This window comes from Stigmatopora nigra, chromosome 19 (assembly GCF_051989575.1).
Source record: "Stigmatopora nigra isolate UIUO_SnigA chromosome 19, RoL_Snig_1.1, whole genome shotgun sequence".
In the NCBI taxonomy this organism is placed as follows: Eukaryota; Metazoa; Chordata; class Actinopteri; order Syngnathiformes; family Syngnathidae; genus Stigmatopora; species Stigmatopora nigra.
Window position 1 is genome coordinate 8233596 of NC_135526.1, and position 14628 is coordinate 8248223.

The following is a 14628-nucleotide window of genomic DNA, read 5'->3' on the forward strand; positions in this document are numbered from 1 at the left end:
AAAAAACTTGAGGGAAACCAACATGCACTAATTAGTTAAGTAACATGAACGGTCCACTCAATTAGGGTTTGATGTTTATTATAATTGGCAATTTCGCAATGTAAGATTCAGTTACACATCTCAACATGTCATAATTATGATCATATGCAAAGGTTTCCGCCTGCCTTTGAAACATTGACCCCCAAAGGGTAATATCAAAGGTTAACTGTGAAACTTCCAATTAAACTGATTCATGTGGATTACATCTGTAAATCGGGTCAATAAATGAAAGTAGAAAATCTCTTTCTATCAAATGTTCTATACAAATCAAAACAGATTGCAAAACACTGAATTCACAGAGTGAATGTGAATAACAACAAACAAGACAAATACACTTCTCCTGAATTGTTGTTTTTCCCTTTCAACCCGCTACAGTTGTCAGCAAAAGGTGTGAGGTTTATGTACTCAAATCAATTTGAATTTCAACAAAACGCCGGTGCCTGTCATTAATGTATGCAATGTTAGAAACTATGCCTACAATAAATATGAATAATAAAATGCAATAATCTCATGTTAATGGTGCAACAATGTATAGTACTGTATGTATGCCATGCTCCATAAGTGAAGTCCTTTAAAAGAGGGATCTGGCTGTCCCACTTTGTATATTTCAGTGGCTGGCTAAAGCATGATTAGGTGCAAGGAGAGCGAGGAGAAGCTCAGCGAGAGGCAATCGTCAAAGTCGAGGTGAATACAGTAATGACGGTGAGGATTGATGGCTGACGATGGCCAACGAGAAGGAAAGTCATGCTGCAAAGGCCGATGGCAACAGGAGGAATTCCTCATCAAAGTGTGTGGCCCTTAGCTGGTACAAGGCTTTAGGTAGGACACAAAACTGGAGAGAGCAGGGGATATTCCATTTAGTCATCAAGAAATACTATCATTAAACACACAAACAGATTTTCCTAGGTTTAACACAGTCCTGCATTCAACCATACCAGAATATGCATGTATAGATCTGAATCACCTTTTAATATGTAGTCAGTTAGGAGTGTAGGCACCTTCTCGCTGTCTTCTTTCATGGCAAAAAGAACTACATGGGAATAGGGGAGGTGTACTTAAGTAAGTGCTTACTAAGTCGTTTTGCATTTTTGAAGTGTTCTTTTTCACCGTGTCATTGAAACTTACTTTTTGTGAGCATTTGCAGGTCGTCAACAGATGGAGGACTGCCTTTCTTCTCATAAGGAATAACGGTGTTCAGATACTGTTTTTCATTCCCCGTGCTTCCAAAAGTTTGTCTGATGCCAGTCTGCAGAATATTGGATATTCCCTCCATACTAAAGCGCTGCAGATCAAAACCAATGCACACAGACTATTATATTGTAAAACATTCTACAAGAATTGGGGGAATAGTCAAAGAATATTCTTTTAGCAGAACCCAATACATCTGACAACTCTATTGCCTACTAAGTCATAAGCATTAAAGATTTTTAGTAATGATAACATTTCTTCCTATAGAGCACGCAATCCCTATAGCTGATGCACTATAGCAATGTTTTGCATTGCACAGCAGGAAAATCCATTAAGATGTTTTTATCCAACTAAACAAGGATAAAGTGGAATGGGTTTTAGCAGTCTAAGGAAGTAAATGCTAATGGACATGGCAACAATTATCCCCATGGAAGGCTATTTAGTCTACCTTTTTTTTAACATATGTATACCGTAAGTAAATTAAAGTTCACACAAACATATGTGCAATTGAAGGAAATACTTTAAATGAAAGAAAAAAATGTTTTGCCACATGAAAATGTAAGCTTTTTACACATTTTTACCTTGGCAGGCATGCTTCCAGCAGTCTTTTCCACACGGCCAGAGGTCCCAGTACTCCCCGTGTTCCCAGTCACCAAATCCACTCCACCCTGTAGACTCAAAGCTTTGTCCCGGCGTCGGCGCTTGCTACTATCTCGCTGCTCTTTCTGCCTGTTTTGCACCTCAATCAGAGCAGTGATGAAGGTGTTCTTCACTTCTTTTTCAAACTCCTGCTCATCGCGCCGTGCCAGCTGACTGACCAGTTCCTCAGAGTATTCGCGGATGGCGACTTCGACACGGTGCAGCAATTCGAACAGTGCAGAACTAGGCATTAAACTCAGGCCTGCAGAAAAGAGCGTGACATGAGGATATAAAAAGAAGATTTAGGAATCAGTGTGTGGTGTATACAGTGTTCCCTCGCTACTTCAGCTATCGCGGACTCAGAGCTTCGCAGATTTTTTTCAGGAAAAAAATAAATAAAAAATTTAAAGCTATTAAGTTAAAATTATAAATTACATCATTTTACAAGAGGTGGAAACAAAATATTCAATAAGAATTAGTAATTGCATCAAAAAAAGGCCAAAGAAATGGTCAATAACATGGCGAGAGTTCAGGAATTGCATTGATGAAGTCATGGCCGTTAACAGGCGCATCTTCACCGACCAAAAAAAACAACGTTCACAACTCCCAATAACGATGTTTCTTACGTGCAAAAAAACTGCAGAAGATCCTCCATCCGGACTACTATGATGTTTTTGCTTGGTGATGCTTTTGTGTTATACGTTTCTTTAAGCATTTTTGAAGGGGCACGCCTACTTCGCGGAAACGCAGCTATTGCAGGGGGGGTCCCGGTCCCCATTAACCGCAATAAGCGAGGGAACACTGTAATTGCTGGTGGCAGTACCTTCGTAAGAGCAATTGTTGTTTGAGGCCTGGGAAAGTTGTTTGATCTCTTCAAGTAAGGAAGGATGAGTCCTTGAAGAGCTATGGCTACTCTCCTCTTCTTCCTCTTCCTCGGTTTCACCAGGATCTGGTGAGTTTGCCATCATCTCGGCTATCTCCTCAATGACCTTGGGGGAAAAATAAAATGTATCAGCCACGCATGCTGTAATCTTGAACTATTCACGGGATGACAACCACAAAAATGAGTTTAATCATACAGACAGTCACACTTGGGGGATTTTTTTTTATATACTATTATACTTCTATAGCCCAAATAAATAAGGTAAATTAAATATCAGTTAAATATACATATACCATCTAAATCATTTGTCGCAGTAACATAAAAAAAATCATTATTTTTTATGCTAAAGAGTATATTCACCTGATCAGCTGTTATTAGAGGCTCTTCATTCAAACAGTTGGCATTGTCATTTTTTTCATTCATTTCCTCCTCCTCTTTTTCGTGTATCTGTAGAATTAGAGAGAAACTAGTTGGCATGATTTATATTTATTAGGGTTTGACATTGGAATTGATTATCTTGGATTGTCATTGTCGTAACAAATAACAGATTGTTATGAGCACCTCTTTGCCAGAAAGGTTTCCGTTGAATCCCTCTGAATCTGGCGCATCCCATGCGGTTATGTAGTTGTCAGTCAGGGCATCCCAGACACTGCAATATTCAGAGGAAAATAGTCATTTCAAGTAGCACAAATTTGTTAACATTGTTAAAAAAAAATCATTTTTCAAACTCAGACACAATCATAGCATGATGATTTCTACTTGAAGTACATCTATTTAGCTAATAATTCATCCAAATAAAACATACTAATTTTCAGATCATTAACATGTTTAAATATTACAAAGGGCAATTTTTCTTTTCTGCTTGGTAACAATATCATCTGACAGAAGTGTTTGAAATATTGTATCAATTGATGTCATTTCCAAAATAAATATAATTGTGAGCAAAATGTGATGTTTTTGTATTAAACTCCATTATTTTGCATATTTAGTGCACTTTTATTTAAAAATATCACAACATTGTACATACAGCAAGGCTATTTTTAACCTAAATTGGCCACAGATGCAGGATGCATGCTTGTGGGAGGAGGTGCATGTGACAAGAACACACAGAGACAGCCAAATACAATAAAAGCACACAACACTGCCCTCTGAATAATTCAGTATGTCATCTTGGAGGCAAGTGGAAAAGGGAGGGGTTGTTAATCACTGACAAACTGGATGACTGAGTGCAATTCTGGGAAGTTTGAATGTAAATGCAAATAGCTTGTAAGAAGTATGTTTGATGGGAGTAGCACTTGACTTGTCATAATGGCCTCTACTGTAACTTCACGAAATGTATCATCATTCTACTGTCGCTAAGAGAGCATTGCAGTGTTTAAACTCACAGCGACAAGCACTTGGCTGGTGATCTAAATGTCAAATAATCAAATAAGAGCCCCCGCCTACTGCTCATTGTTGGCAGGGATATGCTTGAGCACCCCCATGATCATTGTGAGGATAAGAAGAATAGAAATTGAATGAACTGGAATATACTTGAGTGCATACTTTGTCAGAGTAATATACACATATATTTACTTATATACACTGTTCAATGTTTTTACATTATTGATTATTATTATGATGATTGATTGTGTACACAGCACTCACTACACTTGATAAAATTGTATAGACACCGTGTTTTTTGGTCTAAAAATGTAATTTTTTTTAGAAATTGTATAGTTCTATTCTTGAAAATAGCTTGAATGTTATCAAAACCTGGCATAATTTCTCCTATCACATGCTGGTGATGAAAGATGTTTTTGTATGAAAAATCTTAACATTCCACAACTTTTATGGAAAAACAAAGCACATTATCCACAGTGGTTACTCACTCTTCATCTTGCAGCTGCTCCTCTTCATCCTGATTTTGCAACTGGTTACGTATCGGCGCCAGGCCCTCGGTCTTGGTGTTGTAATTGTGGAAGCAGACATTAAGTTTCTCATCAAACTCATTGACCAGGTCCTCCATGGATTTGAAGCTCATCATCTCGGAAAAGTTCTCCAGCTCAGAGAAGTCCTCCCGAGTGATGGCGACCAGTGGGACGGTGGTGCTCGTGTAAGAGGAGTGCTTTAGCGCTGGGTGTTCAAACTCATCCGTACGGCATGGCCGGAGGTCCTCAAACTCCTCGTCCAAACATACAAGAGGGGCTTCCATTTTATCCCCAGTTGGGTCAGTCTCTGAACCCTAAAGAGGAAAGGCTGTTGAGAATGCAGCACACTACAATACAAATGTCTTGGGCCACCATGCAAGTCATAATTATCCCCTTTATTCTAAAACAGTAATAGTAGAACTGAGGATTTTTAAGTGATGTATAGATACCTTGCGTTAGAAATGATCTGTGATGGGAAATGCACACTCTTGATGTTGCCCTAATAGAAGTAGAATATTACAGTATATGGACAAAATAAATAATAAACTCTAGACTGTGAGACAGTCAGTTAAGGTGAGAATTTCTAAAAACACTAAAGAAAAATCTGCAAAAAGCGGTGCACTCATTATGATGTACACATCTGACATATCAGTGTCTCCCTCTCCCTCCCTGTCAGCAGATTCCTATTCAACCTTTACAAAGAATCGGATGTGGTCCACAGTGATGCAGTATTAGAAAACACCAATCATGGTTCAGTTGTTAGCCATTTTGCCATTTTTTATATGTATATATATTAAAAACACCTGCTTTAAAAAAATACATATCATCACCATCTGATTATTTAATAGTTAGCATTTATCATTCAAATCAATGAGCTTTTTGAGAAAAAAAATGCATTTTTAAATAGTATTTGTCAAATATTTTTTTACACGTAACACCTAAGATGGATTCCAATGAATTAGTATTGGGATGAAGTATAATTTAAGGTGCTTAATGGATGACAAGCAAGTCTGTGTCATCATCACATGAAGGGAAAAAACAAGGAGTGTTGGGGGAGGGAGAAAAGACAAAACTAGAATAGATTAAATAGGAATATATATATAAGAAGGATGGAAAGGTGGATAAAAGGCCAAACAGATTAATGGATAAATGGTTATGGTAGCATAACAATCAGGGCATGGTGAAACGAATTGCATACTGGCAATTACCTGCAGTGGACGTGATGTTCCTGTTTGTTGGCAGGACCTTCAGGCAAGAATAGGCGGCGTCTTACCCTCACGTAGTTACAAATCTGAACAGATGCTACATTCAATCCAGAGGCAGAGAGACAAACCTAAAGACTGATGGGAATATAGATTCAAGCTCTTTTGAGTATGACTTCCCCAACAGGCTCGGCCACAGCCACCCTTATCTATCCTCCCACAGTCCCTTGTTTTCCCATCAATAGGCAGCAAGCCCAACCCACGCTGCGCCTGCGCACCAAGCATCCTCTGACGCCATTGGCTCAGCCCCTCCTTCTGCTCTTTCCTCACCAGCATCTTTCTCCTTTGTCACCTCCTCAATGCGAGCCTTCATGAGCAAATATTCATGAGGAGGGATTTGAGTGGGAGGCTTTAGAGAAGGGGGATATTTCTATGACTTAAAAACACGCCATCAGTGTATATCTAATATCTAAAAAAAAAGTGCAGTATTACATTTGCTGTTCAATTATAACACATTCTTTTCCAAGGTTAACCATAATCTTGTCAAAGGGGTTTTGATTAGATTTTTTTTTTCAAATTAAAACCCCTTTGACAAGATCATACTCTCAAAGTATTGAATACAATAGCAAATAACAAAAGTCTTAAATCATAATGATAATATTTTTTCCATGTATATTGCAAAGACAATGAATTAATATCCCTATCTCACCTTCTGTTTGAGGATGCACCACAGATGCTCCATAGGGTTTAGGTCTGGTGACATGTTTGGCGAGTCTATCACTTTTATCCTCAACTTCTTGTGTGTTTGGGGTTGTTATTATTTTGGAATCTTGCTCTATGGGTTAATGGTTTATGGAGGGAGGGGATTGTGCTCTGCTTAAATATGGCAGAATACAAGTTGGCATTCATTGTCCCAGTGACAGCAGCACTCATACAGCCCCAGACCATAACACTCCAGACACACTTGTCTTTGTACTCTTCTCCGGTTTTTTTTAATTCAAAGAACATTTTAAACTGACATCGAACACAAAATAGTCATATTCTGAAGGTGTAAACCTTTAATTAAAAAATATTTCTTTTTTTATTTGAAATTCATTTTCAAAAGTGATAATTACGGTCCCAATCATGTCTCAGCTTGTTTGCAATCTCAACTTCAACAAATCTAGTCTTTTTTTTCCCCTGAAAGTCTTCTTGTGGTTTTTGAGAGGTCTATTGTGCAGAAAGTTTCGGTCTCGGACTAATTCGGACTAATTCGGACTACATAGATTTTTGGGTTGTTCCTGGTGGTCAAATTGTTAGAATATAGTAAGATGTAGAGACTTTTAAGTCTGGGTAAGTGGTCACATGTCAGAGTACACAAGATGACTTCTGCCTGAAGACGTTCACGACAGTCCATGTTTCTATACAACGTATCTGTCAGGCCAAAATGATGCCTGAGTCAAGCATAACACACACCATCACAAACAGAGAGCACCATAAAATGATTGGTACTAAAACTTGCAAAAATAGCATTTTAAATATTAAAAATATAATATTTTCTTTGAAATGTATCCTCTACTGTCTTCCTGACACATTTCTCAAGTGTAATAGGAACACCGGAATGCCTTGAATGTAAAGAAATGCAAGGGGAGGCCTGATGTTTTCTCCCATTCAAGGCATTGAAAACATTGAGTTTGCAGGCATCTGAAGGTTGCATGAAAAGTTCACTTCCTGAGTTTGTTCAGTGATGTTCATCTAAATAAGCTTATCAAACTTATTTTGAAAACGATTGATTTGTCATCTTAAAAGTTCATCAAAATTGAAGCCTCCGCCAGAGAAATGTGGCTTGTTGATGAGATTAGGCAGTACCAACTGTTCTCCTTTGCTTTTGGACTTGTCACTGAGATGAGACAGAACAAATATATGATATTGTAAGTCACATAGACAACAGTGTGTTGACATCTTTGCCTGTCATGCCATCTTCACGGCCTTATCTACAGTGTAAATCCCTCAATCCTGGTTCATTTTTTATTCTTAGTGGTTACCACTCACTTGGAAAAGCATATTTTATGACGTAAATTCAAAATCGGAACAAAACACTACAGTAACAGTCTACCTTGCCTTAAGCTAAGAAATGGATCCTACCTTTGTAGCTTTTTCTGACTGAAGTACTTCTTCTTGAGCTCTGCCAGGTCAGTGACTAACCTTTGATTCTCCACTTTGTACTCATTCATCTTTGAGTCTAGAACTCTCGCCTCTGCAGTCAGTGCCTGTGGAATCAGAATATTAATGTAACTTTTTTTTTTGTCTTGAACCAGGTATTTAAGTATATGAGTCACTGGTGACAGACAGAGTACTATTGGAAAAAAACACTGATACCATGAGCTTTTTGGTCCTTTCCCTTAAAGTCCATTGGCAACGTTGAAGCTGCTCAAGAGCCTCAGGACCTGGTTGCCGGGCCAAAATTTGTTGAAGCTCTACATACAGCTTCTCCTTTTCCTATCATGACAAAAAGGCAGAAAAACAATGAAATACTAATGAAAAAAAAAAAGCTGAATATCTCTAAAATAATTGGAACACTGATTGAGATTTGTTAAAATGACCTCTTTTATTTCTTTTCCTGACCGGTAAGCCCAAAAATAGATTCCATTTTTGTATTGTAGAAGAATAATGTTATTTTTAGCTGCCCTACACTCACACTACTGTAATTGAATTTGAGAGTAAAGACATGATGATGATAGACTGGACTAAGCTTCATGCCAAGGACAAAGACACTAATAATTCAACAAAGTCAGTGAGACAGAAACAAGAATTTCACCTGCAATAAGAATTCCTGTTCTTCAAAGTCTTCTGTCTTGTTGATGAGTCGTCTTTGTAGCGTGTGCACTTTCTGGAGCAATTCATACTTGCAGGGGTCACTGCCCTGTCATTGACAATAATTGCAATTGGTTCATGACTTACTATGACACATTCTCAATGTGCAAGTAGGCCTCAATCGCTTAAAAAGGTCAAAATCCAGCAGTACACTTTATTTTGACATGATACAATAGTCTGGCTCCTGTTCTCCTGCTTTTTACCAATAAAAACACAAACGCATTTTCTTTTCTACTCAATGAGCAATAGATTATGTCTAAAATGATCAACTAAACATCAACAAACTTGGATTATGAACATTTTTAATAGGAGATATACTATGATTTACTTGTACTTACTTCCAGTCGCCTCCACCGGTGAATATTTACGGGGTTTAACTGTTCCTGGAGTACACCATTCCGTGTCCTCTCTTTAGCCAATTCCCTTTGCACTGCAAACAGCTCTCGTCTACAACATATCACATACTGGTCTTTGGTATGGCAGTGCAAATGGAATTATAGTATACAGTGTTCCCTCGCTTAGCGCGGTTAATGGGGACCGGGACCACCCGCGATAAGTGCATTTCCGCAAAGTAGGGTTTCCCCTTCAAAAATGCTTAATTTGAATTTAATTCCCAAAAAAAAGTTTTTGTTTTTTTTTATTTAAAAAAAATATAATTTACCCCCCTGTATACAGTACACCATATAGAATACGGGTAAAGAGAATGAAATCCATGTTATAACAAAAAAAAACTGTAAAATATGTTGTTTCAATGTAATATTTGTATTTTATTTTTTTTTCTTTCTGAGTCCGGGATAGCTGAACCGCAAAATATCGAGGGAACACTGTACTATACGTAATCAAGTATTAGCAGTACGTATTTTTTCTTACTTGAGGTCATCAGTGTTTGGTACCGTCTTATCCAAGATATGCTTTTCACGCATGAGCCTCTTGATTTCCAATTTGAGGAGGCGGATGTCTTCCATACGCTTGTTGTGATGAAAGTCCCGCTTGCTTATGATGGATAGCTGGATCTTGACTTTCTCATATAGAAGGCTTCGTTCTTCGTTACGTCGTAACAACTCCTTACCCAAGTTTTCCCGTTCCCTGGTCACCTAAAAAAATGCCAACAAAAAAAACTTAAAGCCATTTTTTCGCCTATGGCTGTTCCCCTGATTTATTGCAACACAGTGAAAATTAGAGAAAATAGAGTCGTGTTAGATATTCCTTACTTGATCCAATTGTTTTTTCTGATGCATATGCTCAATTTCTCGGTCAGCAATGATTTTCTGAAGTCTTTCTTGTTCTGTTTTTTGAAGCTCAACGCGTCGCAGTTCCTCCTCCAGTTGCTGGGTGGTTGTCTTTAGCTCTCCCTGGAATTTGACACGTACAACGCACACTATTAACATTCAATATGAGCAAATGCCACTGACAAAAAGCAGGAAAAACTGCTCATGTGATGAAATAATGTCATTTTGAAAGTTAGCATTGTTCGTTGGGAAATGGGAAACTCAAATGTATGCACAAATATAAAACATGTCATGTTGTTGTACCTTGAGATTATCATTATCTCGCACTAAGCGCTTGTGGTTCTGCTGTTCTTTGTGAATGGCTAATTCCTTTGCATCTATTTCATCCTTCAACTGTAAATTCTGGTTATTCAATGCCCGCATTTTTATCTTCAACTTTGCAATGCTGTCCTGTGATAGAGACAAAAATAAGGACCTGGTTTCAGATAAAGAAAGTAATATTCAGGTCGAAGAAAATCAATGTCAGATGCAATAATCTTACCTGAGCATCAACAAGGTTTTTGCTGTAATGGTTTCGTTCTGATATTACAGAATCCAGTAGATCCTCTTTTCTTTTGAGTTTGCACTCTTCCTCCGTGACTCTTTTCTTCCAATTATGGATTGCCATTTCATTCGTTTCAATTTCCTTTACCTTGAGTTGCACCTTTTGATGAAAGAGAATTAATCATTATTATCTAGCAATGTCTTAATTATTGAAATTCATTCTGAACATGACCCGTGTGCTCAAAAAAAAAATAACCTGTTTACTTTGTGATACAAACGTCAGATTCCTATATTATTGGGGGAGGGAAAGCAACAAGAAATTATATTTACTCATTAGTCTTTGGCTAATAGTACAATTGGTGTTAATATCAGAAAACTGATGAATCTGCCCCATTTTCTACTCCCCCCCGCCCCCTCATTTCCATTGTAATGTTCGTTTCCAATAAACTGTTGCCATAACTTGCCTTTTGCAAAAGGTTATTATTTTCATTAACAAAGCGGTCCCGTTCCTTTTCCAAATCAGTGATGAATTTCCGCAGTTTTTGGGCATCGAGGCAGTAACAGTTGATCTCTTGTTGTAAAACCCTTTTGTCATTTTCCAACTCCATTACAAGGCACTGCTGTGTCTCGATGGACTCTGCAGCCTTGGCTACTTCCTTTTGATTGGGATAACAAGAACATGTCAAAGGGCATGATTCAATGTAAATACAGTTTAAAAGATTCTGAGGGAAAAATTATGTAAAAAGGAAAAAAAACGGGGTAGATACTTTAGTCAACATGTCTCGTTCTCTCGTAAGGTCGTTGATTGTTTTCTTGTCAGCATCCCCTTGCTTCCTCGCACCATCATACTCTGTAGAAAGATACATTTTTAGGCATGTTAGAAAAAGTCAAATCTGAACAAACAAGGGAAAAAAAGGCAATTTTTAACAATTGTATGGCCTGAAATGCGGCTTACCTCTCTCTAGACCAGCGATGCGAGTTTTCAGAATGCCTATCTGTACTTCCACATCAGCTTTCTGATCCTCGACTACACGTAACCTCTTTTGGATGGCTTCTTTCATCTTTCTTTCTTTGGAAATGTCCTGGCGCATTTGATTTATCGCATCTTCTTTTATCTGATAAGTATTGAGTAGGGAATTACAATGGAGAATTACATATGAACAGTATAGTAAGATGAGTGTAGTTTGAAAAAGACTTCAGTCCAAGTTTTGTGATGGATCATGCTCATTGTATTTCAGTGTTCTCTAATACGTACCTTAACTTCATTTAAATTCTTCTGATTCTCCAAATGGAGGCATTCCCTGACCGATACGAGATGATCTCGGTCACGCTGCAGTTTGTTAGTTTTAACTTGCAAATGCTCCAAATCCTTGGCTATTTTTTCCATTCCAAGCTGTTAGAAGAAAAAAGACCTTGATCAATATTACATATTGGCTGTGTATTTGTGCCTGTACTGTCAAAAAGTTCGAATTGATCAATAAAGAACATCCAAACGGGACCTATGGGCGGACATTGGAGATTCTCTAAACCCACGCTAGAGAGTCACCAAAACAGTAAGTAATGTATTTTAACATTAAATCTGTAATAATTACCTTCATGGATTTCAGTTGCTGGGCTAATCTTATTTGCTCCTCTTTGGACAACTGGTAATCCTTTTTAAGAGTTAGGATCTCTCTGACTTTGGATTCCACATCCAGGGTCATCTCGATCAACTCCTTTTCCAGTTTTTCTTTTAACCTCTGCTCACGGGAAATCTCATTCTGATTTAGCTGAATTTCATGTTGGAGCTGGAAGTAGGAGAAAAAAAAGTGTATTGTCCAATTTTGCAGTACATTCAGTGATGAAGATGCAAGGTTTTAAATGTATGTCATTAGTACACTTTTTTTTTGCTCTACATTGCTTACCTGGGAAATATTATTCAAGGCATCCTCCCTTTGAGTCTCTGCCTTGTGTTTGCTGGCAGTGGTTATGTCCAACTGTTCTCTTAGACTCTCCACGGTTGTCATCAAGCGATCACGGTCATTTGTTAACTCTTCAATCATTTTCAGTAAATCACTGAAAACACATTTTGGGGAGCCAAGTGCAAATTTTTAAAAAATGCACTGGTATACATTTTTGTTGTTGTTTTTTTCTGGGTGGCTGGGCTCACTTACCTCTGATCTTGATTCGCAGAAGCCAAACTTTGTTGTTCTAAGGCCTGTGCTAGAGTGCTAACTTCTTCTTGTAAGTTCTTGATAGTCTCTATATTGGCTTGCTCTTTATTGTAAGCATTATCAACCATTTGCCAAGCTTTTTCTAATTCCTGTAGATGTAAAATGGACATTTTTTTGACTTAACAATAGCTAACTCTAAATATTCATTTCTATTGAACATGTGTGTGATCTGTACCGTCTTCAGAGAAGACATTGTTGCATCATCATCCTGAGATAATTTGCGTGCAGCTTCAAATTTGGTTGAAGCGGATGCCATCTCTGCGCTAAGTTCTTTGCATTTGGACATGAGCTTTTTCTCATTGTTGTGCGACTTGGTGAGCGCGTTGAGGAGTTTCTCATATTCTTCACGGATCTTAGTCATATTTGGCTCCTCTTGGTCTTCTGCCAGCTCACTGAGGACCGCCTGAAATTCCTCCAACGGATCCGCCATGATTTCTGCTTTTATTCCCCCAACTCCTATGAAATTAGACAACAATGATTCTCACTTTACATTCTAATCTCATCTTTCTCTGCTTAAATAATTGAACTAATTGAATGTGTTATGTAGATTCCTAGATGGCTCTTGCATGTTGTAAAAAAAAGTAAATAATAATAAAATAAATCAATTAAAGAAAGAAAGGAAGAGGATTAAAAATAAAAATAATTATCAATAACTAAATAAATTGAAAAAAATAAAATCTATGGGGATTAAAAATAGAAAAATCGATTTTTGTATTGCTGAATTAATTTAATTAAAACAAATAATTAAAAAGACATTAAAACTATCTGGCTGGTATTTATTTTTCTGTGGGAAACTTATTCTTGTTTTGGGGGTTCTCTAAATCTATTTGTACTTTTTAGCTGATGATAGATTTGAAATCAGCGATCAAAAAATGTTTAGAAATATATAGAAATATTTAGAAAGCAAGGAAGCAAGCAAACAAACAAAATGAAACACACCTGCAACAGAAAATGGGTGAAAATGCTGGCCAGTGCAATTGCAAACAAGAACCAGACATTAAACTCATGAAACTCTGAAATACTTACCGCGATCTAAGATCCAAACAGCGAAAATGCAATTTTATGCAAACAAATTTTGTCGTTGGCCTGAGTTTATGCTGGTTGCCAGTCAACGGCTAATCTCGCGAGAGAAATTTGACTCGTAGGAAATGAACCTAACGTCACATCTTCCGATGAATGACGTTTCTTCATTGTGTCGCTATATTATGCAAAAATGATACTAGTTGTGGCGTAATTCTGCAAACTATAAATATCAGATCGATCAACGTCAGTCCATGAATGCAACACTCTTATTCATATGCATTGGCATAACGGCATGAAGTGTAATTAAAACAAAATAGCACTAGTCAAAAATCTTCCTGCGATGATCTCCAATAACGTTTGATTAGTTCGTTATGGAAAAATGTGGAAATGATCGAAGACGCCATCAACGTGTCACGTCATGTGAAGGTGTACGCCCATCAAGATCAAATGTGTGCCCTCATGGTGCGTTCACGTGCACTACATAAATGTGCCCATGGTTAAGAGGCGTGACGTGTAGTGTGAGACACTTGGCTGAAATATTTTTTTCAATATTTAATACTGTGGTAATGATGAATGTTATTATCCATTCTGTGTATAGGAATTTATTATGTCTGAGACAAATAATAAGCAATAATTAATCACAGAGTTATATTGGAGTATAGATTGTTACATTTCAGAATGAAAAAGTGTAGTAGAATGCATGTATACTGAATTGTATTCATAACTGGAAAATTAAAAAGCCAACCTTTTGCAATGAGATTTTTCTTTTGTTCTGTTCAGGATTTGAAATAGGGCTAACTAACTTCATTTACCTTTTATTTGAAAACTGAAGGATATCACCCTCAAGATTTCTGATATTTCTAGAATAATAAATTGTATACTAATAAAGCACAATAGTAACCATCC

At 37.4% G+C, this 14628-nt stretch overlaps 2 protein-coding genes across 2 annotated transcripts; both read right to left on the reverse strand.

Moving 5' to 3' along the window:
• Positions 1-61: 61 nt before the first annotated feature.
• fez1 (fasciculation and elongation protein zeta 1 (zygin I)) lies at positions 62-6344 on the reverse strand. The gene is made up of 9 exons (XM_077740336.1): positions 5868-6344; positions 4621-4973; positions 3311-3398; positions 3110-3196; positions 2690-2855; positions 1809-2128; positions 1165-1321; positions 1004-1069; positions 62-871 (listed from the first exon to the last, which is right to left on the reverse strand). Exons 2-9 carry the CDS (start codon positions 4941-4943, stop codon positions 855-857), a joined length of 1224 nt encoding a protein of 407 aa, XP_077596462.1. The 5' UTR covers positions 4944-4973; positions 5868-6344; the 3' UTR covers positions 62-854.
• A 765-nt stretch (positions 6345-7109) lies between these two features.
• cfap58 (cilia and flagella associated protein 58) lies at positions 7110-14157 on the reverse strand. Its single transcript, XM_077740333.1, has 18 exons — positions 13726-14157; positions 12875-13155; positions 12640-12788; positions 12391-12541; positions 12079-12273; positions 11742-11879; positions 11442-11601; positions 11254-11336; positions 10951-11142; positions 10485-10646; positions 10247-10393; positions 9926-10066; positions 9585-9808; positions 9053-9161; positions 8659-8763; positions 8220-8339; positions 7986-8110; positions 7110-7740 (listed from the first exon to the last, which is right to left on the reverse strand). Exons 2-18 carry the CDS (start codon positions 13127-13129, stop codon positions 7638-7640), a joined length of 2559 nt encoding a protein of 852 aa, XP_077596459.1. The 5' UTR covers positions 13130-13155; positions 13726-14157; the 3' UTR covers positions 7110-7637.
• Positions 14158-14628: the final 471 nt, after the last annotated feature.

Bases quoted from the DNA above. Each gene is read 5' to 3' on its own strand.
- cfap58 (XM_077740333.1), bottom strand. From the start codon at position 13,129: ATGGCGGATCCGTTGGAGGAATTTCAGGCGGTCCTCAGTGAGCTGGCA. The intron at 12,542-12,639 runs GTAAGTGAGCCC...ATGTGTTTTCAG, and splicing joins TCTGCGAATCAAGATCAGAG to TGATTTACTGAAAATGATTG. The intron at 11,143-11,253 runs GTATCTACCCCG...CCCAATCAAAAG, and splicing joins AACGAGACATGTTGACTAAA to GAAGTAGCCAAGGCTGCAGA.
- fez1 (XM_077740336.1), bottom strand. From the start codon at position 4,943: ATGGAAGCCCCTCTTGTATGTTTGGACGAGGAGTTTGAGGACCTCCGG. The intron at 2,129-2,689 runs GTACTGCCACCA...TCTTTTCTGCAG, and splicing joins CAACAATTGCTCTTACGAAG to GCCTGAGTTTAATGCCTAGT. The intron at 1,070-1,164 runs GTAAGTTTCAAT...ATTCCCATGTAG, and splicing joins CCTGCAAATGCTCACAAAAA to TTCTTTTTGCCATGAAAGAA.